The 27500-nt window shown below is 45.3% G+C and overlaps 3 protein-coding genes across 5 annotated transcripts in view; 1 reads left to right on the top strand and 2 right to left on the bottom strand.

Annotated features, from left to right (window-relative positions):
• LOC306753655 (wings apart-like protein homolog) overlaps nt 1-15429 on the bottom strand; it is a gene marked incomplete at its 5' end in the record, with an annotated part of 25419 nt that extends 9990 nt beyond the window's left edge. Inside the window, 12 exons of the mRNA XM_079237550.1 lie at nt 382-458; nt 578-675; nt 779-890; nt 2575-2844; nt 4089-4200; nt 4294-4430; nt 4888-5058; nt 5138-5224; nt 7534-7658; nt 8861-9267; nt 10264-10996; nt 14913-15429. Of these exons, the coding sequence (XP_079093676.1) occupies nt 382-458; nt 578-675; nt 779-890; nt 2575-2844; nt 4089-4200; nt 4294-4430; nt 4888-5058; nt 5138-5224; nt 7534-7658; nt 8861-9267; nt 10264-10996; nt 14913-15429 (2846 nt within the window). The remainder of the gene's footprint in view (nt 1-381; nt 459-577; nt 676-778; nt 891-2574; nt 2845-4088; nt 4201-4293; nt 4431-4887; nt 5059-5137; nt 5225-7533; nt 7659-8860; nt 9268-10263; nt 10997-14912) is intronic.
• A 2038-nt stretch (nt 15430-17467) lies between these two features.
• LOC306753658 (nuclear factor 7, brain-like) lies at nt 17468-18881 on the bottom strand (the record flags this gene model as incomplete). The annotated part of the gene is made up of 1 exon (XM_079237553.1): nt 17468-18881. One exon carries the CDS (start codon nt 18879-18881, stop codon nt 17478-17480), a length of 1404 nt encoding a protein of 467 aa, XP_079093679.1. The 3' UTR covers nt 17468-17477.
• A 5122-nt stretch (nt 18882-24003) lies between these two features.
• plekha1b (pleckstrin homology domain containing, family A (phosphoinositide binding specific) member 1b) overlaps nt 24004-27500 on the top strand; it is an 11289-nt gene continuing 7792 nt past the window's right edge. For all 3 annotated transcript variants that reach the window (XM_079237554.1, XM_079237555.1, XM_079237556.1), the window contains exons 1-4: nt 24004-24042; nt 25845-26085; nt 27133-27189; nt 27327-27372. In XM_079237554.1, the coding sequence (XP_079093680.1) occupies nt 25945-26085; nt 27133-27189; nt 27327-27372 (244 nt within the window). In that variant the 5' untranslated portion in view covers nt 24004-24042; nt 25845-25944. The remainder of the gene's footprint in view (nt 24043-25844; nt 26086-27132; nt 27190-27326; nt 27373-27500) is intronic.

The raw sequence follows: 27500 nt of genomic DNA, 5'->3' as shown, positions 1-27500 counted from the left end.
TCTGCACGCGTGTGCGTGTCTGTGCGTGCGTCTGTAGGTGTATGTGTCTGTCTGCGTGCGTGTGTGTCTGTATGTGTGTGTGTGTCTGTCTACGTGTGTGTGTGTGTGTGTCTGTATGTGTCTGTGCGTGTGTGTGTGTCTGTATATGTGTGTGTGTGTCTGTATATGTGTGTGTGTGTGTCTGTCTATGTGTGTGTGTCTGTATATGTGTGTGTGTGTGTGTGTCTGTATATGTGTGTGTGTGTCTGTCTATGTCTGTCTATGTGTGTGTGTGTGTGTGTGCGTGTCTTTGTGTGGGTGTGTCCGTCTGTCCTTGTGTCTGTCCGTCTATGTGTCTGTGTGTGTGTGTGCGTGCGTGCGTGTGTGTGTGTGTGCGCTCACTTGGCAGAGGAGTTGATGAGTGAGGAGTCCTTGTAGGCGATCAGGTATCCCTGGTTCTCCGGGTTGTGGACGGTCACCTGCATGAACACAGAGGAGACGCAGCTTTGGTTCCGGTCCTCACCTCAGGTACACAACCCGGGTCTGGACCTGAACACAACCCGGGTCTGGACCTTGACACAACCCGGGTCACACTTACGCTCTCCAGCACCCGTAAGCAGCGCTCGGCTCCCCACAGAGACGACACCATCTTCTCCTTCTCTCCCTCCCGGTTCAAGCTGGCGACGCACTCCTTCACTGTGGAGGTAAACAAGGACACAACGGGGACACGCAATCAGAAACCACCACCACGTGTTGTTTTGGGTCACAGCCCGGTGGGAACGAAGACAATGTCCTTCACCTTTGTCCACGATGTGGTCCAGTCCTCCCAGTAGCCGCAGCTCCTCTTTGAACCAGTCTCCCGCTCGCTTCGAGGTCAGGGACAGCAGCGTCTCCATGGCGAGGTGACCGGCCTGCAGGGGAGAGGCCGTCAACAGCTGATCGCCAACACGCAGGGTCCATCACGTTATGACCACGCCATGACACGCAGGGTCCATCACGTTATGACCACGCCATGACACGCAGGGTCCATCACGTTATGACCACGCAGGGTCCATCACGTTATGACCACGCCATGACACGCAGGGTCCATCACGTTATGACCACGCCATGACACGCAGGGTCCATCACGTTATGACCACGCAGGGTCCATCACGTTATGACCACGCCATGACACGCAGGGTCCATCACGTTATGACCACGCCATGACACGCAGGGTCCATCACGTTATGACCACGCCATGACACGCAGGGTCCATCACGTTATGACCACGCCATGACACGCAGGGTCCATCACGTTATGACCACGCCATGACAACCATGACACGCAGGGTCCATCACGTTATGACCACGCCATGACACGCAGGGTCCATCACGTTATGACCACGCCATGACAACCATGACACGCAGGGTCCATCACGTTATGACCACGCCATGACAACCATGACCACGCCATGACAACCATGACAACCATGATAAGCAGGGTCCATCAAGTTATGACCACGCCATGACACGCATGGTCCATCACGTTATGACCACGCAGGGTCCATCACGTTATGACCACGCCATGACAAGCAGGGTCCATCACGTTATGACCACGCCATGACAAGCAGGGTCCATCAAGTTATGACCACGCCATGACACGCAGGGTCCATCACGTTATGACCACAACATGACACGCAGGGTCCATCACGTTATGACCATGCAGGGTCCATCACGTTATGACCACGCCATGACAAGCAGGGTCCATCACGTTATGACCACGCCATGGCAACCATGACACGCAATTCCATCACGTTATGACCACGCCATGACAACCATGACAAGCATGGTCCATCACGTTATGACCACGCAGGGTCCATCACGTTATGACCACGCCATGACAAGCAGGGTCCATCACGTTATGACCACAACATGACACGCAGGGTCCATCATGTTATGACCACGCCATGACACGCAGGGTCCATCACGTTATGACCACGCCATGACAAGCAGGGTCCATCACGTTATGACCACGCAGGGTCCATCACGTTATGACCATATAGGGGCCATCATGTTATGACCACGCAGGGCCCATCACATTATGACCATATAGGGGCCATCACATTATGACCACGCCATGACAAGCAGGGTTCATCAGTCATTTCCATGACTTTTCCATGATTTTAAACCAAATTTCTATGACTTTTACATAACTAAACCAAATTTCCATGATTTTTCCATGACTAAACCAAATTTCCATGAACAAACTTGTTGTGAAATCTCGGTGTAAACATGAAAGTGAGAAAATGTAGTAGAGTTTTTATTTTCAAGGACTTTTCCAGGCCTGGAAATAACCATAATTTAAATTCCATGACTTTTCCATGTTTCCATGACCGTGAGACCCCTGCACGGCGTGCAGAAAGAAGGCGGGTTCTGTTTGATACCGCTGGTGTAAAATGGCTGATATTCACTGAGGATGTTTTTACAGCACAAAAGATAGAAAAATCTCGACACGCGTGGGCGGCCGTGAGTCACGCTGACTGAAGAGCTGCAGAAGAATATCAGTCAGAGGCTTCAGAGGCGGTGCTACGCTACGGGTTCTGGACCCACTCAGTACCGTGATGTTCTGGAGGTCCAGGTGCTTGTTGTGCACCGTGTCGCAGAGCTTCCGGATCTTCTCCTTCATCTTGGCGATCTCTCTGGCGCTGAACTGGGTGGTGGGGTCCGCCTCCGGCTCCGCCTCCGTGCCGGCCCCGCCCCCTTGGTCCTGGTCCAGGTCCATCTCCAGCAGCCGGATCATCAGGTCCAGACACGACCGGTCCAGGTCCATGTTCAACCGGTCTCTGCTGAGGATGTACATCAGAGACGCCGTGCACAGAGCCAGGTTCTGAGAAGAGAAACCAAGTATGGATTAATATTGTTAATGTACAGGGACGTCAACACCTTGGCTCGCCGACCGGAGGAGCCGGGGTTCCAATCGCCAACCATGTGACCAAAGAAAGACCCGCTCTACCACTGAACCGCATCCACCATGATACAACTAATGTAAGAGTGAAATTGTATGATGTAAACTTAATTACATGTATTAGTTATGACCACTAGTCGGCGCTGTTCGGGCGTCTGGAGGTGAGAGGGTAGAGTGAGGGAGAAGAAGAGGAGAGAGGAGAGAGGGAAAACGGGGCTGGACGGGCCGGCTGGAGTGTGGAGTGGGTTGACTAAAGTTATGAGGAAAACCCAGAACGTGTTGGACTGATTTATTCCTACTGATAAACCCACGTCGCTTACACTAATATAAATGATATATACACATTATTATGTCTGCTCTTGTTCTCCAGTCGTGCGTTTGGTTCATCTGGGGTCCATAGAACGCTATGGGGTCCATAGAACGCTATGGGGTCCATAGAACGCTATGGGGTCCATAGAACGCTATGGGGTCCATAGCCATAGAACGCTATGGGGTCCATAGAACGCTGTGGGGTCCATAGCCATAGAACGCTATGGGGTCCATAGAACGCTATGGGGTCCATAGAACGGATCCATAGAACGCTATGGGGTCCATAGAACGCTATGGGGTCCATAGAACGCTATGGGGTCCATAGCCATAGAACGCTGTGGGGTCCATAGCCATAGAACGCTATGGGGTCCATAGAACGCTATGGGGTCCATAGAACGGATCCATAGAACGCTATGGGGTCCATAGCCATAGAACGCTATGGGGTCCATAGAACGCTATGGGGTCCATAGAACGCTATGGGGTCCATAGAACGCTATGGGGTCCATAGCCATAGAACGCTATGGGGTCCATAGAACGCTATGGGGTCCATAAAACGTCATTATGTCTGCTCTTGTTCTCATCGTTACGGTAAAGAGCCCCGGTAAAGGTGCGCTTGGTTCATATGTTTTCGTCGTTACGGTAAAGAGCCCCGGTAAAGGTGCGCTTGGTTCATCTGTTCTCGTCGTTACGGTAAAGAGCCCCGGTAAAGGTGCGCTTGGTTCATATGTTTGTTCTGCAGTCAGTACGGTAAAGAGCCCCGGTAAAGGTGCGCTTGGTTCATATGTTTGTTCTGCAGTCAGTACGGTAAAGAGCCCCGGTAAAGGTGCGCTTGGTTCATCTGCAGAGGCGATCCTTACCGGGTGCTGCGGGGCGTCGTTGAGCGTTTTGAAGACGTGCGCCACCTTCCCTCGAGCCCGGAGGTGCATCCTGAAGCTGGGCATGGCGCAGCGCGTAGCCAGGCTGATCACACTGGACACACACACACACACACTCACACATTAAGCTAACTGTGTCAAAGTACAACAGGAGGGTGCGCTTCATTCCGTGCCGGCGGCTCCGTACCTGAGGCAGCGCGTGTGCAGAGGTTGTCCGCTCTTCAGACCGGTGGCCAGGTACTCAAAGTCGTCGGTGAACTCCTGGTTCTCCCCGAACTCCACCACGTCGTTGAAGTGCTTCACGTGCTGGACGACCGTGTACAGCTGGAAGACATCGTTGTTGTTATGCAGCAGGGTTCATACACACTTTGACCAATGGATCTCCAGGACTTTTCACCAAACATCCAGGACTTTTAATCAAACTTCCAAGACTTTTCCAGGACTTTAAACCAAATTCCCATGACTTTTAACCAAACTTCCAGGCCTTTAAATCAAATTTCCATGACCAAACATGTTGTGAAATCTGGGTGTAAACATGAAAAAGTGAGAAAATGTAGTATTTAAACTAACAATGACAATGAATATAACGCATTACATGACTTTTACAAAACTTTTGGGGTTTTATTTTTTTCAAGGACTTTTCAAGGCCTGGAAATAACCATTTTAAAATTCCATGACTTTTCCAGGTTTTCCATGAACCGTGTTCATGAGCTTCAGGTTAAATGTGTATCAAGTGGAATGACCAAAGAAGCATAAGGCCGAGTTACATGGATTCCTTTACCTCCTTGTGCTCCTTGCGGCATTTGAGAGCCGTGACGGTGTCCTGGTACAGGTCCGTGGGGACGGTGACGAACTTGGTGACCTTGGGAGGAGGGGGCGGAGCCTTAAAGACACCATCGTCCTTGTGCGCGTCGGCGGGCGTCTTCCCCGATCCTCCGGCGGAGACGGGCGCCTGGTGAGAGGAAGGGATTAAAGCCAACAGGAACATGGACCACTTCTTCACTTCTTTACGCCGAGCTCTGGAGACTTACAGGGGCTCGCGCCAAGAATGTGGGAGGAGTCTCTTCTTCCCGCTCCAACGTCCAGTGTCTGGCGTTGTACACGGCTTTGGTGGGAGACTGAAACACACACACACACACACATTTTTATTTAAGTAAACTGTTAACAGTTAATATAGTGTTTATAGTTTGAAGTTAAAAAGTTAAGTTGCAAGTGTTTTGTATTTATTTATCTTTATAGTATACTTTAAACAGTTAATATATTGTTCAATTTGAAGAAAAAAAAACTGCCTTGCCAATAAAAAAAGGCTTTCTTTAATGTTTTGTTTATTATGACAGACGTTCAAAGCAGAAAGAGGAGAAGCTGAAGAAGAGGAGCACAGTAAAGAGGAGAAGCTGAAGAAGAGGAGCACAGTAAAGAGGAGAAGCTGAAGAAGAGGAGCACAGTAAAGAGGAGAAGCTGAAGAAGAGGAGCACAGTGAAGAGGAGAAGCTGAAGAAGAGGAGCACAGTAAAGAGGAGAAGCTGAAGAAGAGGAGAAGCTGAAGAAGAGGAGCACAGTAAAGAGGAGCACAGTGAAGAGGAGCACAGTGAAGAGGAGCACAGTGAAGAGAGTCTCCAGCTCCGATCAAACAGCTGGATGCAACACATCCAGCCACATCCTTTCATCTCGTCTCCTGCCCTCTTTAGAGAGGTTTTGCCAAACCTGCGGTTGGCGGTTGCCGGGCGTTGGTGATGAAAGACAAAAGAGGAGGACCGGGAGGAAGAAAAGAGGGAAGAGTTGGCCGAGGAGCAGGGCAGCGAGGGGGTCTCACCGCGGGGTTAATAAGCTGAGACAAAAGAGGAGCTCGGGATGAGCTGGAACATTAAAGTTAGAGTTAAAAAGACACAGATGGACGCCGCCCGCCGCTAAGCAGCATGGGAGAGAGGAAGAGGAAGGTGGGCGAGCGGGCGCCTCTTTTGGCGAGCGCTAGCAGTCAGAATCTATTTATCGACGCTTTGTGAACCTTTCATGAAACGCATCACACAACCAAATCAGCACCAAGTGTGTTTTTAAAAACGTCGGATCTTTTTTCTTCTTCTCTTCTCTCCTCAGGCGCTACAAAATCCCACGTTCTCATTGGTCCGTTAACGCGGCATAGAGCGAGTCAGACGGCACATGAGACCCCGTCTTGGCACAAAGTGGGTTTTTTTTAACCGAAAAACCCGTTTTCTGTGACTGAATATGCTTCATAAGATGCCAATGCTTCGCTGCATTGTGTTTATTGTTGCAGATGTCGATGCTTTCGGTCTTAATCTTCCTAAAAAAGGTGCACTGTTAGTCTGTGGGCTTATAGGGAACCGATCCAGACCCCTTCATGCTAGTTATTACAGTCATAATGAGAAGCATTTCAAAGAACAGATCATGTTGAAAAACATGTTAGTATTCTACGGTTCTCTCTTCTCTCTCGAGGGACGCCGTGAACATGGAACATTTCATCAATGAGGACGTGGAGGAGTCGCTAATGAGCTCGTCCCTGGGCAGGTTTATACAGATTAGAGGCCTAATGTTGCCGCTAATGCTCCGGCTGAGGGTCATTGTTATGGATGGAATCACTAGAAAGAGAAACGTCCCTAAATAAACCGCCGCGGCGCCATCGTTATGATAAAATCTAATATTTCCCAGCAGCCTCGGCGGAGCGAGCTAACGGCACTCAGGCTCTCACAGTTTAATGTCATGAAGAAGAGTTTTGACAACTTCAGGAGGAGCATAATGAGCTCAACTCGGCTCTCAATCATGTTCACCGGGGACGGAGAGAGGAAGACGGTCGATTAGAGGAGGAGGAGGAGGAGGAACTAAAACAGACAAAGTGGTCAAGAGGAAGTGATGGAGACAAAGAGGAGAGCTGACTATTCAACCCGAGGGGGAGGGAAGCAACTGTGAGCGAGTACATTAAAGTACATTATCACGCTCTCTCTCTTTGTGTAGACAGACAAATTAAGACAAAGCAGCCGCCACACAGATGAATGGATGAACTGGTAAAGCGTTGGTTTTCCTCCGGTGTGAGCGCTTAGTGGAAGTTACTGTTGTTCTCTTCAGGCGGACTGATGAAGAGAGAACGCTCCATTTGGAGGAATAAAAACACATAAATAAGCAAACTGTTGTGTTCTCACCGGCGGCTCGTCTATGTTACTAAACCTCCACTAATCCTGAAACCATTCAGGAATTAGTCCTAATTACAGCCTCTCTGTTCTCCTAACAGAGTTACAACGCTGCCAACTAGAGGAGGACTTGGAGGGTGAGACGTGAAGACATTTAGGAGACTTGGAGGGTGAGACGTGAAGACATTTAGAAGACTTGAAGACATTTAGGAGACTTGGAGGGTGAGACGTGAAGACATTTAGGAGACTTGGAGGGTGAGACGTGAAGACATATCCGTTGGGTCTGACCTTCTTGTGGGCGCTGAAGATCCTTCGGAAGGTGTCCGGGTTCTTCTCGGCGGCTTTGCCCTGAGACGGCCTCCTGGGGGCTCGGGCCACCGCTCTGAGGCCGTCCTCGGAGAAGTCCATGACGTCTGCGGACAGAACAAGCGGTCAGGACGAGGCTGCACTGCTCTTAGCTCCAGGAGGTAAAGCTACACGTTAGCTGTGGGTCAGACTATGAATGCAGATGCAGGGATTCTGTCTCTTTCAGGTCACACTCACAACACTGAGGCGTCTCACTGGGATGCAACTCAGGATAATAATAACTATTTATAAAGCGCCTTTAAAAACAGAGTTACAAAGTGCTTTGTGCCGCAAAAGAGGCAATACAACAGAAAGCTGGACAGTGAGGCCCAACAGAGCTAAACTAGACTAAGAGCTAAACCTGTACAATAAATACAACCACACACATAAAATAAAGGATGAGCTCAGATGGTTTGCTAGTGTTGTTAGGGCATTTCAATGTGTGTGTGTGTGTGTGTGCACACGTGTATGCGTGTGCATGTATGTGTGCACGTGTTTGTGTGAGTGTGTATGAGCGTGCGTGGGAGTGTGTGCGCGTGTGTGTGTGTATGCATGCATGCATGTGAGTGTGTATGAACATGTACGTGTGTATGCATGCATGTGTAGTTTGTGTGTGTGTTTGTGTACGTGTGTATGCGTGCGTGTGTGTATGCACGTGTGTGTGTATGCGTGCACGTGTTTGTATATACGTGTGTGTATGCGTGCATGTGTGCACGCGTGTGTGTGTGTGTATGCATGCATGCGTGTATGTGTGCACATGTGTGTGTATGCGTGCACGTGCTTGTGTATGTGTGTATGCGTGCACGTGTTTGTGTACATGTTTATGCGTTTGCGTGTGTGTGTGTGTGTACATGTGTATGCGCGTGTGTATGTATGTGCGTGTACGTGTGAGTGTGTATGCATGTGTGTATGCATGTGTGTATGCATGCGAGTGTAGTTATGGTGTGTGTGTGCATGTGTGTGTTTCAACGCTACACAGAGCAAACGACCTTTACTCTTCTTCATCATGAGTCATAAAGCGCAGCCTTGTTGGACATAAACTGTGTGTTTGTCAATCCAGTCAGCTCAAGGGAAAGAGGTGGAACATTCTGAAGAGAGTTTACAGTTAAACACACGGATTCCTTTAGGCCTCTACAGTACGTCTGGTTCTCCATCTACGATCCTAAAACACCTCCATGAGAAGCAGCTCACACAGAGGTGTGACCCTTCAGGAGCACAGTGGTAATGCAGAGTACAGCTGTATATATATTATATATTAGAGTATAGTAACCTGCTTGTATCCGGCTCTCCTGCCTCTCGGGGTTCTTCTTGCTCTCCTTGGCCGCGGGTCGATCCAGCATCTCCATCCTCTCCAGCCTCTCTAGCCGCTCCAGCCGCTCCAGGTTCTCGAAGGGATCCGGCGGTTCTTCCGTGACGGTTTCCTCCGCGGTGACCTCCTGGGTTCTCTTCCTCTCGGCGGCCGCCGCGGCCTTCTTGGCCCGCCTCCTCTCTTTGGCCTCTTCGTCCTCCTCGTCGCCGTCGCTGTCGCTCATGTCGTCGAAGCCGAAGTACTGGATCTTGTAGCTGGAGCGTCCGTCTGCGGCGTCGCCGCTCTCCTCCGGGTGGGCGTCCGCGTCCTCGAACCCAAACAGGTCCGGCTTGCTGTCCTTCTTGGACTTTGTCTGGGTGGGTTTGACCCTGAGGAGGATAAAGCATGGTTAACATCCTGAAGTTATTGGTTTCCAACTCCAGGCAACAGCATGTGTCGACGTGAAAGAGCAAGCGGACAAATCCTGATTCACCAGGAGACTCTTCCCCGTTCATTTCAAGGTATTGAAAGCAAACTTTCATCCTGTGACATCAGGACATTCTGACCAATGGGTTTCATGACTTTTCACCAAATTTCAGTGACTTTTCACCAAAGTTCCATGATTTTAAACCAGATTTCCATGATTTTTCAAAAAAATTCCATGATTTTAAACCAAATTTCAATGACATTTCACAAAATGTTCATGACTTTAAACCAAATGTCCACTACAAACATTTAGTGAAGTCTGGGTGTAAACAGTAAAAAGTGAGTAAATGTAGTATTTAAACTAACAATGAGAATACAAAGCATACAGTCAATCTTAAATGACACAAATGAATAAGACAATAGTTTGATTAAAAGAATAAACATTTATATAGATGCCTGTATGGATGACCAATTTAAAACTCCATGACGTTTCCATGTTTTCCATGACGTAAGAACCCTGTCATTGAGTGACAGGTCCACGTTTCTGTCCATCCTCTCTGTTCCAGCTCGACATGAGGAATCCAAAAGAGCTTTTAATGGCTGCATCATTTCATCCAATGTAAATATTCTGGAGGTCATTTTTTAGACAAATCTCCTCAGACTTCAGCCTGACATCCTCTGGGCTCTGAGCCTCCGGTAGAAGTGGAAGACGTTCTAGAAGTTTATGAATCTACTAAACAAAACTAAACCGTCACAGCAAATGTAGACCAAACAAAAAGGCAGATTCAAAGATTGTTGGAGGCAGCTTTCTTTTACCACTTGGCTTCCAAGAGTTCTCTCACTTGTTGCTGGTTAACTTTAACATCAGAAGAAGAAGAAGTAGTAGTTAGTAGTAGTAATAGTAGTAGTTAGTAGTAGTAATAGTAGTTAGTTAGTAGTAGTTTCTGGGCCCCTCCTACCTCGTGTTTTGTTGTTCCATCTTCTTGCGCTGCCATCCCGCCTCCCCCAGCTCCGCGGTGCTTCCGGACCCGGCAGCAGTACCGCCGCCGCCACCAGAGGGCGCCGCGTCGCCGGTGAACTCCTCCACGCCGCGGTCCTGGATGGTGACGTTGCACATGGACACGGAGGAGGGGTGCAGCACCGTGTAGTCCCTCGTCCTGCCCCGCCCTCGCCCCCGCCCGCCACCGCCACCCGGCGCCTTGGTGCCGCCGCCGCCGGCCTCGGGGGGATCCGCGCCGCCGGAGTCCGAGGCTTTGCCGGAGCCCCGCTTGTTGGGCCTCCGGTACGTCCGACAGTTAGAGTTTCTGACGAGCGGCGAGTCGGAGGAAGTCTCGGACGTCTCGACCGGGAAGTCGTCGGCGTCGCCCCCGAGGTTCTCGCTCTCTCCGGGGCTCCGGGGCCGCGGCGGGGAGGGGGGCTCCTCCCGCCGGGTCGGCCTCGGGGCCGGGACCACCACGCCCGCCGTGGCCCAGGACAGCGTGGGGGCGGGGTTACGGGGCAACTGGCTGGGCGAGGGCGGCGGAGGGAGACCCATGATGGCGTCCCAGGAGTCGGTGGACTCCGCCTTGGACCCCGTCTTCAGGGTGGCGGTCAGCGCCAGCGGCTTCTTGTCGCTCTCGGAAGCGTTTTGGTACCACGAGTAGATGTGCTGGGTCTCCGACGACGAGGAGGACGACGTCTGCTGGGGCTTTCCTGGGAAGAGGGAGACGGACTCAGGATCAGTAAGGTAGCAGAAAGAGGAGCGTTAGCTCTGTATCGAGCTAGCTGTAAATGTTTACAGCTAGCGTTCATTATCACACTTTTTTTACGAGGCGTGTGGTCTATGAAACATCAGAAAATGGAGAAAAACACAAGTTCAGTCTTGCTTGTAGAAAACCGTAACGTGGTGAAACATGCCGTCACCCCCGGTCTGGTTCAGTTCACCAGTCACTCGTTAACGTTAAACCGGAACACCGGAGGATCTGGTGAAGGTTTTTATTTACTCAAAGTAGACTGAGTCAAATCACGTAGCTGGGCTTAGCCAACAACGTGATTTCGTGGTCGTAAGAGACCCAGAATGAAAGAGTTTAAGGAAGAGGACTCTGTATGCAGCGCAGCTTGATGCAGCTGAGATGAGGTGGAGCTGAGATGAGGTGGAGCTGGACCTGCAGGTGGAGGTCCAACAGACGTGAGAGGAGCAGCACAGCTTCCTTCTGAACATGTTTTGCACTGTCACTTCTGTTTTTGAATAAAGGGTTGGAAATTAATGCTTTTTTGTTTTTTTATCCGATTCATCGAAAAAATAATCAACCGAGTAATCGATTATTAAAATAATCGTTAGTTGCAGCCCTAATTCTGACCAATGGGTTTCATGATTTTTCACCAAATTTTCATAACTTTTCCATGACTTTAAACCAAATGTCCACTACAAACATTTAGTGAAGTCTGGGTGTAAACAGTAAAAAGTGAGTAAATGTAGTATTTAAACTAACAATGAGAACACAAAGCATACAGTAAACCTTAAATGACTCAAATGAATGAGACAATAGTTTGATTAAAAGAATAAACATTTATATAGATGCCTGTATGTATGCCTGCTTATATTTCGAGTCTCTCTTTTAAAAGCATATTCATTATTTCAAACTCAGCGTAAATGAACGACATGAACACATGAATATAACACATTTACATGACTTTTACTACACTTTTTTTTTTTTTTCCAAGGACTTTTCCAGGCCTGGAAATAACCATTGTAAAACTCCATACTTTACTGTTTCAGCATAATGTCAACAATCAGTGGCGCTACAATATTGTATTCTCTGAATCTGACTCACTAAGAAGGTAAGCGAACGACGGAGAACTTCCTTCAGGTAATATGCAGACTCATCACGGATGCTGTTAAATTCAATGTGTTTGTCTACACAATACTACAACAACACAAACACATCGTGTGCCCACAGCTCGCCCGTTTCAGAAAGCACCTTCACTGAAAACAGGTCACACACACACACACACACACACACACACACACACACACACACACACACACACACACACACACACACACACACACAGTGGTTATTAGCACCCCGAGGCCATCTCTGCCTCCACAGATAACAAACGGGTGATGACACTGGGCTCGTTACTCGGAGCAAACACAGGAAATTGCTCCACAGTGTAACATCAGAAGAGCGTCTGTGTCGGCTCTGAAGTAGCTGTGGTTTTCTGTCAAACACTAGAAAGTAGGCCACGACGCCACACTTCACACATAAATCTGACAAAACGAGAAATACAAAACCGACGAACGGATAAAACATTTGGAGAGCGGCGGCGTCATCTTTAGAGCGACGCTCCGGAAAGGAAAACGGCCAAGGAGACGCACAACCAACACAACCATCACATCCATCACAACCATCACAACCAACACAACCATCACAACCAACACAACCAACACAACCATCACAACCAACACAACCAACACAACCATCACAACCAACACAACCAACACAACCAACACAACCATCACAACCAACACAACCAACACAACCAACACAACCAACACAACCAACACAACCAACACAACCATCACAACCATCACAACCAACACAACCATCACAACCAACACAACCAACACAACCATCACAACCAACACAACCAACACAACCATTACAACCAACACAACCATTACAACCAACACAACCATTACAACCAACACAACCATCACAACCAACACAACCATCACAACCAACACAACCATTACAACCAACACAACCATTACAACCAACACAACCATCACAACCAACACAACCATCACAACCAACACAACCATTACAACCAACACAACCATTACAACCAACACAACCATCACAACCAACACAACCATCACAACCAACACAACCAACACAACCATTACAACCAACACAACCATTACAACCAACACAACCATTACAACCAACACAACCATTACAACCAACACAACCATTACAACCAACACAACCATCACAACCAACACAACCATCACAACCATCACAACCATTACAACCAACACAACCATCACAACCATCACAACCATCACAACCATCACAACCATCACAACCAACACAACCATCACAACCATCACAACCATCACAACCATCACAACCATCACAACCCGCCAGCCTTCTAGTCCTAAAAATACTCCAGCAATATGATGGTTAGATTAGATATTCCTTTATTAGTCCCGCATTGGGGACGTTACAGGATCACAGCATCACTACTGCTCTGCCTTGATAATCTGACCGAGTTAAATGTTTAGAAGTGAAGACAAATGTCCGCTCACAAAGTCTTGTCCTCGTACGCCACATTCTTAAAATAAACCCAACCTTCCTGATTACGAACAGTCCCTAAATGTGTCGCGTTGACTCTGATTCATTCGTGCAGATTTAGCTTGGAGTCGTCCATAGAGCAACAAACACAAATACATAAAATACAACAGAGGACACGGGTACAGTCATTGCAGTTAAAAACACACAGACGTGTTCCAATGAATCCAGAAACAAGAAGAAGACCTCGTATCACTCTGTTGGCTCAGTTAGGGATTTTATAATTACATTTTCTGAGTCATTTAAACTAATGAACGAATAGGTCTGCTAATTATCTTTGTCCGTTTTGAGGATTGATTAAAAGTCCGGCAGCCGATTCAAGGAGGCGTTGTTTTTTTATTATTATTGACGCCTCAAAAACAAACTGGGGAGCGTTTAGAAAATAAAAAATGTTGCACGTTTAATAAATAAGAGTTGTTATTTCCAAAAGGAAATCTGGGGTTGGTATGTGCTTTAATAAGTTGCTGCATTACATTTATAAATGTCGTCATAATGACTAGTTATTCAGGGTTTGACCAATGGATTTCATGACTTTTCTATGACTTGAAACCAAATTTCCATGACTATACCACATTTCCATGCTTTTTCACAAAATGTCCATGATTTTAAACCAAATTTCCATAACTTTTCCATGACTTTAAACCAAATGTCCACTACAAACATTTAGTGAAGTCTGGGTGTAAACAGTAAAAAGTGAGTAAATGTAGTATTTAAACTAACAATGAGAACACAAAGCATACAGTAAACCTTAAATGACTCAAATGAATGAGACAATAGTTTGATTAAAAGAATAAACATTTATATAGATGCCTGTATGTATGCCTGCTTATATTTTGAGTCTTTCTTTTAAAAGCATATTCATTATTTCAAACTCAGCGTAAATGAGCGACATGAACACATGAATATAACACATTTACATGACTTTTACTACACTTTTGGGGTTTAATTTTTTTCAATGACTTTTCCAGGTTTTCCGTGACCGTATGAACCCTGTTTATATATCAATTTAAAGTGAATATCTTTGAGGTCGTGTTTTTTTTTACTGTTGATATGATTAAAGTACCACTTTGGAGTCCAGTAACCTCCAACGATCGTCTATCTGTGTTTGTATATGTTATACATGAAGCAATAGATGACTAGATGCTGAATAACTACAGGAGCAGAGCTAGTCCAGAGCTAGCTCTGCTCCTGTAGTTATTCCTTCAGGTATATTGTATAATATACTTAGCTAACTAGCTAACCTGAAGACGTCACATTCTGTGCATTACCTCTGCTGGCGCTGCTGCTGTTGAAGAACCGAGCCGTGTCCTCCACCAGGCCGGGCCGGTCCCCGTCGCTGGCCGGCCAGGACGCCGTCCCCCGAGCCGCCCCCGCGGCGTGGGACCCCCCCAGGAGGCTGGACCCCCCCAGGAGGCTGGACCTGCTCCCCGTGTCCAGAGACAGCCCCGGTCTTTCCGCCCTGGGCGGCTCCGCGGCGCTCGGCTTGGCGGGCGACGACTTGTTGGCGTTGTTTCCGCCGCGAGACGACACCGGCTTGGACTCCTCGTCGCTGTCGAACCCGAACGGGTCCTCCAGGCCGTCCCCGCACGGACGGGGCCTCTTGTAGACCTCCAAGACGGAGTCATTCTTGGGGGCGCCGGCGCGCTTGGAGCCCACCTTGGCCTTGTAGGTGGTGTCGCCCCATTTGGTGCTCAGGGTGCCCCGCTTGGTGGACAGCACCTCGTCGAACTTGGACGTGCCCTCGCCTCCCTTGCGGCTGTAGGTTTTACCGAATCTGGACGTCATTGTTGCATCTAGGTCATATTCTCTAAGACGAGGGAGCAGAGAGGTACATGAGTCCAGAGAAGAATATATACACTATAATATTGTATTTATTATTATTTAACTTTAAAACAACAGAGTCCAGAGGGCCGTGGGTCACTGACTGTTATTTAACTTTACAACAGAATATATAGGATGGTGGGTCACTGACACCAAGAATATATATATATTATATGATATATTTTGTTATTTTAAATGCTTATTTTCTTAACTTAACTAACCAGAGGACATTACAAAATAATAATATTATACATAATAATATGATATATAGTACATATTATACATAATAATATGATATATAGTACATATTATATATCTAATACATATAACATATTATACATAATAATATTATATATATAGTACATATTATATATAATACATATAATCTATTATACATAATATTATATACCATAATATTATACATAATAATATGATATAGAGTACATATTATATATATATAATAATAATATTATATATTTGGTTATTTAACAGAGATCAGTCAGTTTAATACAAATTCTCTCTCAATGTTTTTGGCACGCAGGTAATAAAAAACTCACATTTAAAAAAAACAGATGAATATAAGAGAGACGTGACGTCATCAAGGTGTGAGAATAAACTAGCAAACAAGGCTAACGTTAGCTTAGCTGGCGAGCTAACGGGCTAGCGTTGAGCTAACCGCTAACAATAACCACAAACTGCGCGTCGAAGCCGCGAGATGAAGCCGCCGCGCGCGCGTGGACCGGACCCCCGCGGGCCCAGCTGTCCCTCGTACTTACTTGGTGAGCTAAAAGGTCCGATATGCGCGCGCAACACACTTCAGAACCGAGCCCGTCCCGTTAGCTCGAGCGGCGCCGTCGGGGCCTGTGTCTCCTGCTTCGAGCTCACAATATAAACAAGGCCCAGCGGACGAGCCGTTAACGGCCGGTTGGCGGGTTTTAAACGAAAAAGACCAACGGCTGGAACCGCGCGCGTGGACGGTGGAGAGCAGACGCCGTCTATGAGCCCATGGAAGTGCCTCTGCTTCGGCTTTTACTGATAAATCGCACTCGATTGTCTCCTCCGGGTCGCGACGAAGGTTTCCATTGGACTCCCCCCGCTGCGTCAAGCTAACCGGGGAGAGGAGCACGTGACCGGAAGCGGGGGTCGTTTTCTCCTTAACAGAATAAAAGCACGCGTTGAAGCGGACGGAAAGAACGGTTTTATTTTAGCGTAGCGTAGTTGATATTCGTGTATTATATATATGTTATATATTTTAAACATATTTGACACAGACTCCTTTCATCTGCATCTTATTCCGTGTCACGTTGATTGCTATGTTTTGGTCTAGTTTTGTTTTGAAAATCACAACCGGAACTGGTCATGTATCCTATTTCGACCTTCATCAATCTTAGCACTACGAAAGCCGCGTTCAGGTGCTGCCATTAAACTCGTAAAAAAAGATTGTTTTTTTTATGATACCCCGTAAATGCGGCAAAAATAAATAAAATACAAGTTATACAATATAATAAAATATGATAAAATAAGATAATATAATATATTATATAATCGTATACTATACAAATATAAAATAAGTAAAATATACAATATAGGTGAAACTAAACACTGTAAGTTATGATAGGTATCATTATTTATGAAAAGACTGAAAATCTATAACTTACTTTTTTACATAATCAAAAATAACATCATGAACTGCCCCATAGTGTCAGTGCTAAGTGTATTGAAAAGGCAATGTCCCGACCTCCTTTTTAAAAACTATGTGCAACATCATTACACTAAAGCCAATGCAACCACCAATATATTATTATTAATGCAAACAATGCATGTCAATAACAGATTTAATACAGACGGTAGGCCACACAACATGTAACAGTCAGCAATAAAACACACTTTATTGAGTTAAAATGTTCAGAGATGTTGCATGTTGAGGTTTCTAAACTTATACAAACAGTCACAAAGACACAATTTACTATCTTATTTCTCATAATGGATTTAAATACTTCATCTTGACCTCTCTAACTTTGCACTATGACGGAGACCCTAACAGGCATTATTTTCAGAGGGAGTGCATTCCTGGTGCAAAGGTACGGGCACAGCCTCTCTGTGAACGTGTGTGTGAAGGTGTGTATGTGTGTGTTCATGTCCGGGTCAGAGAACGTCAGCTTCCCTCCGTCCCAGTCCAGATGAACTCTGATCCTCTGGAGCTTCTCTCTGACTCGGAGATCCGTGTATTTATGTATCGGGGAGAACGCCCTGTAGCCGACGTCGCTGAAGTCTACGCTCCACACCGGAGACCCGGCGAACCCCGTCCTGCTAACGGACTCCGCCAGCACCCCGAGCTCCCAGTCTTTGTTGTCTCCGACCTCGACGGCCCAGCTGTGAGTCCCCGAGTCGAACCCGGAGCCCAGGACGGAATCCCAGTACGCAAACCTCTCTGGGTTTTCGGGAAGCTGCTGTATCTTCTCATGTCTCACGCTGGTCAGATCCCCAGAGAGGGTGAGCTCTGGGTAGGCGGTGTTTGGGTCCAGAACCACGGGACTGTAGGAGACCAGGTCCTTCATCTTGCTCCAGATGCTGAAGGTCAGGTTGCCCAGGTGTTTGGCCTCGTCTATCAGAGCTCCTGAGAGCAGCTGTGGATCCTCCAGCAGGGGGCGCTGCTGGACTCGTTCCACTGCAGCCTTGTAGTTGTTGAGGAACGAGACGTCTTCAGCTCTCAGCTCGTCCTCTGTGGCTCTGACTGTGTCTGAAAGAGCTGCTATCTCTCTGCTCAGAGCCTCCATCTCCTCCTTCATCGTCCGACTCTTCTGCTCCTCTTCCTCCCTCAGTGCAGCCATCCTGGCCTCCTCTTCCTCCTCGAGGAACCGGTGGAGCTTCCTAAACTCGCCCCTGATCTGCCTCTCCGTGCACCGAGACTGGACCTTGATGTGTTTTGCCGTCCGGTTGAAGTTCATGTGAACTTGGTTGAAGACCTTCAGCTGGTCCCGTAAAGGCTGCAGGGCCTTCTGGAGCTCCTCCCGGTGGTCCTGCGCCGCCTCGTCGATGGGCCTGAACTTGTGGTCGGTGTGGATCTTCGCGTCTCGGCAGACGACGCACACCGGCTGTCGGTGGTCCAGGCAGAAGAGTTTGAACTTCTCCGAGTGCAGTGGGCAGAGGGCCGCGGACCCCGCGGACCCCGCCGGGCCTCCCTGGCCTCTTTTCAGCGAAAAGGTCTCGCACAGGTTCCTCAAGGCCAAGTTGCGGGGCGGATCCCCGCTCAGAGAGACCGTCCGGCAAACCGGACACTCTCGGAACGGTTTGCCCGTCCACCAGATCTGCAGACAGGCTCTGCAGAAGCTGTGGCTGCACGCCAGGAGGACGGGGTCTTTGAAGACGTTGTGGCAGACCGGACAGCAGAAGTCCTCTTCTGAGCTGGAAGCCATCTTCTCACTCAACTACAAAGAGACACCAAACAACTTTACAGAGACACAAACAACTACATAGACACAAAATGACTACAAAGAGACACAAATAACTACAAAGAGACAAAGAGACACAAACAACTACAAAGAGACAAAGAGACATAAACAACTACAAAGAGACATAAACAACTACAAAGAGACAGAGAGACACAAACAACTACAAAGAGACATAAACAACTACAAAGAGACAAAGAGACACCAAACAACTACAAAGAGACATAAACAACTACAAAGAGACAAAGAGACACAAACAACTACAAAGAGACAGAGAGACACAAACAACTACAAAGACACAAAGAGACACAAACAACTACATAGACACAAAATGACTACAAAGAGACACAAATAACTACAAAGAGACACCAAACAACTACAAAGAGACAAAGAGACACAAACAATTACAAAGAGACAAAGAGACATAAACAACTACAAAGAGACAGAGAGACACAAACAACTACAAAGAGACATAAACAACTACAAAGAGACATAAACAACTACAAAGAGACAAAGAGACACCAAACAACTACAAAGAGACAAAGAGACACCAAACAACTACAAAGAGACATAAACAACTACAAAGAGACAAAGAGACACAAACAACTACAAAGAGACATAAACAACTACAAAGAGACATAAACAACTACAAAGAGACAGAGAGGCACAAACAACTACAAAGAGACATAAACAACTACAAAGAGACATAAACAACTACAAAGAGACAAAGAGACACCAAACAACTACAAAGAGACATAAACAACTACAAAGAGACAAAGAGACATAAACAACTACAAAGAGACAGAGAGACACAAACAACTACAAAGAGACATAAACAACTACAAAGAGACATAAACAACTACAAAGAGACATAAACAACTACAAAGAGACAAAGAGACACAAACAACTACAAAGAGACATAAACAACTACAAAGAGACAAAGAGACACAAACAACTACAAAGAGACATAAACAACTACAAAGACACAAACCATCCGCGTGGAGCTGAATCCGCTCCCAGATATCCCAGTGCTCCCAGATATCCCAGTGCTCCCAGCGCTCCCAGTGCTCCCAGCGCTCCCTCGTGAAGTGTAATGGTGGCCGGAAGCCAGTTCTCACAGTCTTTGAGTTTCTTACTGAGTTGTATTTCCTGTCTCAGGTGAGTCACCCAACAGGTGAGCTGTGCAGGGTCACGTGACTCGGACAGCACATGGCGTGTCTGCCGTGTTTCTCCGTGTTCTTCTTTGGTGTTTGCTTTGTGAGTCCAGCAGGTGGAACAAAAACACTTTGAGGTTTGAGTAAAGCAAGGTTCTGTTTGAAAGACAACGTGTTGTTGACCTTTTCATCAGTAACACCTCAGTCTGTCCTGAAACAATCACACAAGCAGATCTAGTGTCACTAAACATGTTATTCATGAGTTCAGCATCAACATGTTTCAATATTGTTATTAAAAATGTAATCTTGATAACAGAACGTGAAAAAACACATTTGCTGCTGCAAACTATTAACGTCCCTTGTGGAATATTCTGGGAGATCAAATCAAAATCTCTGAACAACTTTATCAAATACGTCTTAATGCCTTAAATTATTATAGCTAGTGTTATTACTATTAAGTTATGCTTGCTCACGTGTTACTATTACGACTTGAATAGTTTCAACTTTATCATAAAAACATGAATAAACTCAAAGACGTGACTTCACGCTTTCTCATGCTAGAATTGTATTGATCCTCAAAATGACTAATATTACAATATCTCTGATCTCTGCAAGATCTTGGTAACACAATACAAAAATAAAATAAACTGCTTTTCACTCTTTTGGTGGACGAATGTGTCTCCGTCTCCTCGGCCTTTGCCACAGGACCCGTTGGCATGCACCCTGCCGAGGCCGTCTGCTTCTCCGGGGCAGTCGGGGTCGTCTTGGCATCGAGCCTCGCTTCTTCAAAACCTCCCCCCCAAAAACCAGTTACTGCGGAGCGCTAAGCCTGGCTGAAATCCCTGCGTGGCATGCTGCGGCGCCTGTGCCAGCGCCGGCCGCCCCGCCGGCCAAAGAGTCGGTTGCTGCCGTACGGCGAGGGGTTCAATGTGGCAGAGCTTTGCGGCGTCACGCGGTTCTGGAGAATAGAGCCGGCACACGGGGCCTTCTTCAAAAACAATTAGGCCTTTGACAGCAACCAGAGAGCAGCAGGAGGATCCACTCTGGCAGCGGCGGGAGAGGAAGAAGCCAAATGACTTACCACCCTGGTGAAATCACTTTCTCTGGAGGTGATGGTTCAGAGAGGAGAGAGGGGGCCTCTGGTTCCCTTTGTCTTCTACGGAGCCTCCGAATCCAGCCCCGAAAGATCATTGTTCACCCTCTTGTGTGCACGGAAAAACAACATAAAACTACGAGAGACACAGAACAACAGCAAAGATACACAAAGTGACTAGAGATGACCACAAAAACCTATAAAACCTATTCAATAATAAAGAAACAACTACAAAGAGACACAAGGCGACTACAAAGACATACAATAAGAGTCACCAAATGACCACGAAGAGACACTAAACTACTACAAAGAGACACTAAACAACTACAAAGAGACACTAAACAACTACAAAGAGACACTAAACTACTACAAAGAGACACTAAACTACTACAAAGAGACACTAAACAACTACAAAGAGACACTAAACAACTACAAAGAGACACTAAACTACTACAAAGAGACACTAAACAACTACAAAGAGACACTAAACAACTACAAAGAGACACTAAACTACTACAAAGAGACACTAAACAACTACAAAGAGACACTAAACTACTACACAGAGACACTAAACAACTACAAAGAGACACTAAACAACTACAAAGAGACACTAAACTACTACAAAGAGACACTAAACAACTACAAAGAGACACTAAACTACTACAAAGAGACACTAAACAACTACAAAGAGACACTAAACTACTACAAAGAGACACTAAACAACTACAAAGAGACACTAAACAACTACAAAGAGACACTAAACTACTACAAAGAGACACTAAACAACTACAAAGAGACACTAAACAACTACAAAGAGACACTAAACAACTACAAAGAGACACTAAACAACTACAAAGAGACACTAAACTACTACAAAGAGACACTAAACAACTACAAAGAGACACTAAACTACTACAAAGAGACACTAAACAACTACAAAGAGATACAAACATCAGGTTCTTTATCCAGACTCTTCTATGTTCATTCTTCTTAAAGGCAGTTCTAAACTCGTACATCTCGTGTGTTCAGACGGTTGTTAAAAGCTCAACGTGAAGCTTTGCTACGAGTCAAAGCACAACTCTTTTAAACTAAAGTATGGACTCTCATCCCAAATGAAGGAACAGAATCTAAGATATGATCAGAATCCTAACACATTCACTGTCCAACAATAATGTGAACAGAGACTGTAGAGCTGAAACAAGTGGTTCAATAACAGATATAGTCCCTCACACACAATTTATAATAATATTATGTCGTGGCTCTTTTATCACTAGACACCTGAATTAACTGAATTAAAGTTACAGGGCAAAGACACTTAAGTTACATTATTTTTGTTAAATGAGCCATTTTTCAAAACCTTTCAGTAATGTTTTTTCATTTTTAAATCCACTCCTTATTGTAATAGAAATGAGAGAAGAATATGTATTTCCTGAGCTATTGGTTTCCTGAGCTGTGATTGCGGTTCATCACCACTAGGGGTCCGAGTTTCCACATCATCTGTTTCCATGTCTCTCCCTTTGTTTTCTCTCGTCTTCTAGATAGATAGATAGAGAGATAGAGAGATAGAGAGATAGATAGATAGATAGAGAGATAGAGAGATAGAGAGATAGATAGATAGATAGAGAGATAGAGAGATAGAGAGATAGATAGATAGATAGAGAGATAGATACATAGATAGATAGATATATAGATAGAGAGATAGATAGATAGAGAGATAGATAGATAGATAGATAGATAGAGAGATAGATAGATAGAGAGATAGATAGATAGATAGATAGATAGATAGATAGATAGAGAGATAGATAGATAGATAGATAGATAGATAGATAGATAGATAGATAGATAGATAGATAGATAGATAGATAGAGAGATAGATAGATAGAGAGATAGATAGATAGATAGATAGATAGATAGATAGATAGATAGATAGATAGATAGAGAGATAGATAGATAGAGAGATAGATAGATAGATAGAGAGATAGATAGATAGATAGATAGATAGATAGAGAGATAGATAGATAGATAGATAGATAGATAGAGAGATAGATAGATAGATAGAGAGATAGATACATAGATAGATAGATAGATAGATAGATAGATAGATAGATAGATAGAGAGAGAGATAGATAGATAGATAGATAGATAGATAGATAGATAGATAGATAGATAGATAGATAGAGAGATTATGTAGAAATATACGTATACAACTGTATAAGTATAAGTCTGCTACATTAGCATCAACAGATATTAAAGTGCCAAAAGTAAAAGCATGCATTATTATCTTATTTCAGAAAGTCTGGGTTATGAGTAATAACGGATCAATGTGTTGTTGCAGCTGGTAAAGAATAAGCTCATTTTAAATACTTTAAACTCCTAGCCTGACATTTAATAACTTACTTTATAATATATTTACATTTTGTATAAATAATCTAAATCTGCAAAACTAGTAACCAAAGCAAATCAAACATACGTAGCGGAGTAAAAACTATTATATTTAGTCGGTTAAAAGGAGCATTAAAATGGAAATGTCCAAGTTACCTCATATGTGTACCTACTTGAATGCATGTACTTATATATATATATATATATATATATATATATATATATATATATATATATATATATATATATATATATATATATATATATATCCATATTTGTCTTCAGATGTAGACATGACGTCATGGTACAGGTATTTTACTTTGAAATCCACATAAAAGAAACGCATTGTCGGCGGCCCAAAAAACAAAGAACCGGTTTTATTTTGTAAGGTCAAACCGGAAGCAGTCTTTTTTTGTTGTTGCGTGGGTTCCTCCGTGTGACTTCACGCTCGTGCCGGACCGTTTTCCCGCCGCTCCGGACCCGGACTGAGCCGAACCGCGTGAGTAGAAAGCCCGCGAACCGCCGGGCCCGCAGCCCGCGTGCCGCGCGCGGCCCGGCGGCGTCACACTGAAACTCGTCCGGCCAGAAAATATGACTCGTTATGAATGTGTCGAACACGTAATGGAGTCTGCAGAGGAACAGAGGCCTCAGCAGCTTCATCTCCACAAGGAGGAACTGACGGCTGTTTACTGGACTATTATTACTATTATTACTATTATTATTACTATTATTATTGTCTTTATTGTGAGGCTGTGTGACGTCAGTAGTGCAGGAAACAACAGTTTATATACACAAACACACTGCAATGACATGTTTCTCGTGTAAAGAAACGCGTAAATATGATTAATAATAATATCTCTGTCTGTAGAAAAAGTGTCACGCGTGTTTAAAGGAGTGTGTGTTATATTATATATTATATATTATACTACAGAGGTGTGTGAGGAATTACGTTTATTTATCAGCTACTGATAAATAAACGTAATTCCTCACACACCTCTGTGTATGTGTGTGTGTGTGTGTGTGTGTGTGTGTGTGTGTGTGTGTGTGTGTGTGTGTGTGTGTGTGTGTGTGTGTGTGTGCGTGTCCAAACAAAGTCTTCTGGATTTACTTGTGTTGTGTAATTTGGGAATGTTACGCTCATGACTCTATATTATTATATAATATTTCACATTCCTAAAGCTGTGAAACATAAATAAATTATCATTTAAACATTTAAATGATAATTTGCGTCTTTTTAAAATGTTTTATAACACTTAGATTATTAGATGTAGTAACTTTTGGTTACTCTCAGGTTGTGTGTGTGTGTGTGTGTGTGTGTGTCTCTGTGTGTGTGTGTGTGTGTCTCTGTGTGTGTGTGTGTGTGTGTGTGTGTGTGTGTGTGTGTGTGTGTGTGTGTGTGAGTTTACAGCAATGAGGAAAACAGATGCAGAAGTCACGACAATGGTGCTTTGAAACTTTTTTTTCTCCATTGTTTTCTTTTATCTTTTGTCATGTGACTCATTGTGGCTGCTGCACTTCAGACTGAGAGGTGTGACGCTACGCTACATGCTAACATGTGTGTGTGTGTGCGTGTGTGTGTGTGTGCGCATGCGTGTGTGTGTGTGTGTGTGTGTGTGTGTGTGTGTGTGTGTCCTGCATGCTTCAACTAGCTCTGTCAGAACACTGAACTGCATTTCGAAGCTTTTAGAAGCAGAGAGGAGAACTTAAACATTTAACGTCTTTAACTGCATCTCATTGTTGGTTTCATGACTTTAATCGTCTCGTTTGTCCCAAAACTATTTAACAATGAAATGAAACAGATGAACTCAGGAAGTCTTCATGCTGGAGAAGTTGAAAAAAGCATTTTGTCCTCCGTCTCAAAATGGAAAAACGCCTAGACATTTCATTAGAAAAACATGTGTAAAATATTCATTTTCTTTGATATTGTTATCAACTTTTTACTTAGACTAGAAAAGGCTTCATGCTATGGTCCCATTGTGTGTTCCAGTCCATAAGTCACATTTATAGTCATCTACAGGCATCTATTTACAAAGAAATGTTCAGGTGGGAATAAAAACCTGATACTTTAGTGTGTTCAAACTCATATAACTCAGTGTCAGCAGCACTTAAAGTGATTCTGACTATTGAGGGAAAAAGCTTCAGATTGTTACCTTTCAAAAGAGACCAAGACCATGCATTTACTCCACATGGCTCAAGTACAGCTTCCTGTTTACTTTGGGTTTACCTGGATAGGCGTTTTTTGGCAAATTTTAGAGGAACGATCAGAGGTTGACGGTATTCTCGACATCAATGTCCTTTCAGGTCTTGAAGCTGCTCTCTAACCGGCGGTCGGTTCTAGCGGGCCCCACCTGTCCCGCCCCCCGGTGATGCCCCAGGGCGGGCCGAGCAGCTCGGGGTTGCGATGCCGTACGTGGACCGGCAGAATCGCATCTGCGGCTTCCTGGACATCGAGGAGAACGAGGGCAGCGGGCGCTTCCTGCGCCGCTACTTCATCCTGGACACGCAGCGGGGCGGCCTGCTGTGGTTCATGGACAACCCGCAGGTGAGCGGCGGCACACCTGCGGAGGCTCTGGTTTGATTGGCCGCAGGAAGTCTCCACGTCTTCCACCCGTGAACTGAAAACACACCTTTTTCGACGATACCATGAATGAAGAAAGTAGCACTTAAACCAGATCAGCAGCTCATGTGACCTTGATATGAATACCAGACCCTATTGTCCTTGAATCCGCAACTCATTGCCTTTAAAAAATAATATTTAAACTTATTTTCAGCATAAATAGGAGCAAGATTCCCCAAAAAAGCGACTCCTTGATTGCTCTCCGAGTTTTTTAAAGAGTATTGTTTGGTGTCTTACCATCAACCCACAGACTAATACTGCACATCTTTAGAGTACGACCTAGAGCATCTGAATCTGACAAGCATTGACATGTTAGGAAGCATGTTCAGCCCAGAAACCGTGGTTTTCGGTTCAGAAATTGAAAAGTGACCCACTGAGCCGATCCTTGGTCCCGCGACGACGAGGCGGATATCAAAATGAGAGTTTCGCAATGTGGAGATACTAGTACGTGTCAGAAAATGATCCATGTTGATGTATTAGACTCCCACAGCCCCGTGCGGTTACAGGGATGAGTCTTTGACTGAACTCCACGCTGTAAGGGAGACTTCTGAAGGTTTTAGTGAAGCGTTAAAACCGCTTAGTCATGTTGAGGACTTATTCCAGCAGCCGGGCATCAGAGTGAATACAGTGAAGATCCTTCAGAACGGTGCAGAGGAGGAAGTGGTTCAGGTGTTTCGAGCCCCTGGGATCCACGAGAAACAGGAAGTTGTATTTTAAATCGTGTTTGGAACGTTTCCCGTTTGCAGATTTGAGGAAGTGCTCCTTTTTTAATCATAAAGTACTAAACTATGACGCTGCTTTCAGCAGTAATGAAACATACATGAGCTTCTGGAGTTCTGGTTTCACAGTTCATACATTAATCACATTAATATTGTGATATTGCTCCCGGGGGCTGAGGGGATCAATAACAAACGTGTTTTCTAATAATAATAATAATATTATAAGTATCTATGTGTTTGTGTCTTTGTTCAGAATCTGCCTAAAGGTGCAGAGAAGGTGGGATCTCTCAAACTCAGCTACATCTCCAAGGTCAGTACACACACACACACACACACACACACACACACACACACACACACACACACACACACACACACACACACACACACACACACACACACACACACACACACACTCTCTCTCTCTAAAGCTTTTCTCTCCTTCAGGTGAGCGACGCCACAAAACTCAGACCAAAGGCCGAGTTCTGCTTCGGTAAGTTCATTTCTCTCTCTCTCTCTCTCTCTCTCTCTCTCTCTCTCTCTCTCTCTCTCTCTCTTCCCCCCCCCTTTATTTTAATGGGTTTGAGGCCCCATTGTTCCAAATGAAGGAAGAAATAATAT

Source organism: Taurulus bubalis (genome assembly GCF_910589615.1).
Source record: "Taurulus bubalis genome assembly, chromosome: 2".
NCBI lineage: Eukaryota > Metazoa > Chordata > Actinopteri > Perciformes > Cottidae > Taurulus > Taurulus bubalis.
This window is presented reverse-complemented; position numbering and strand designations above follow the sequence as displayed.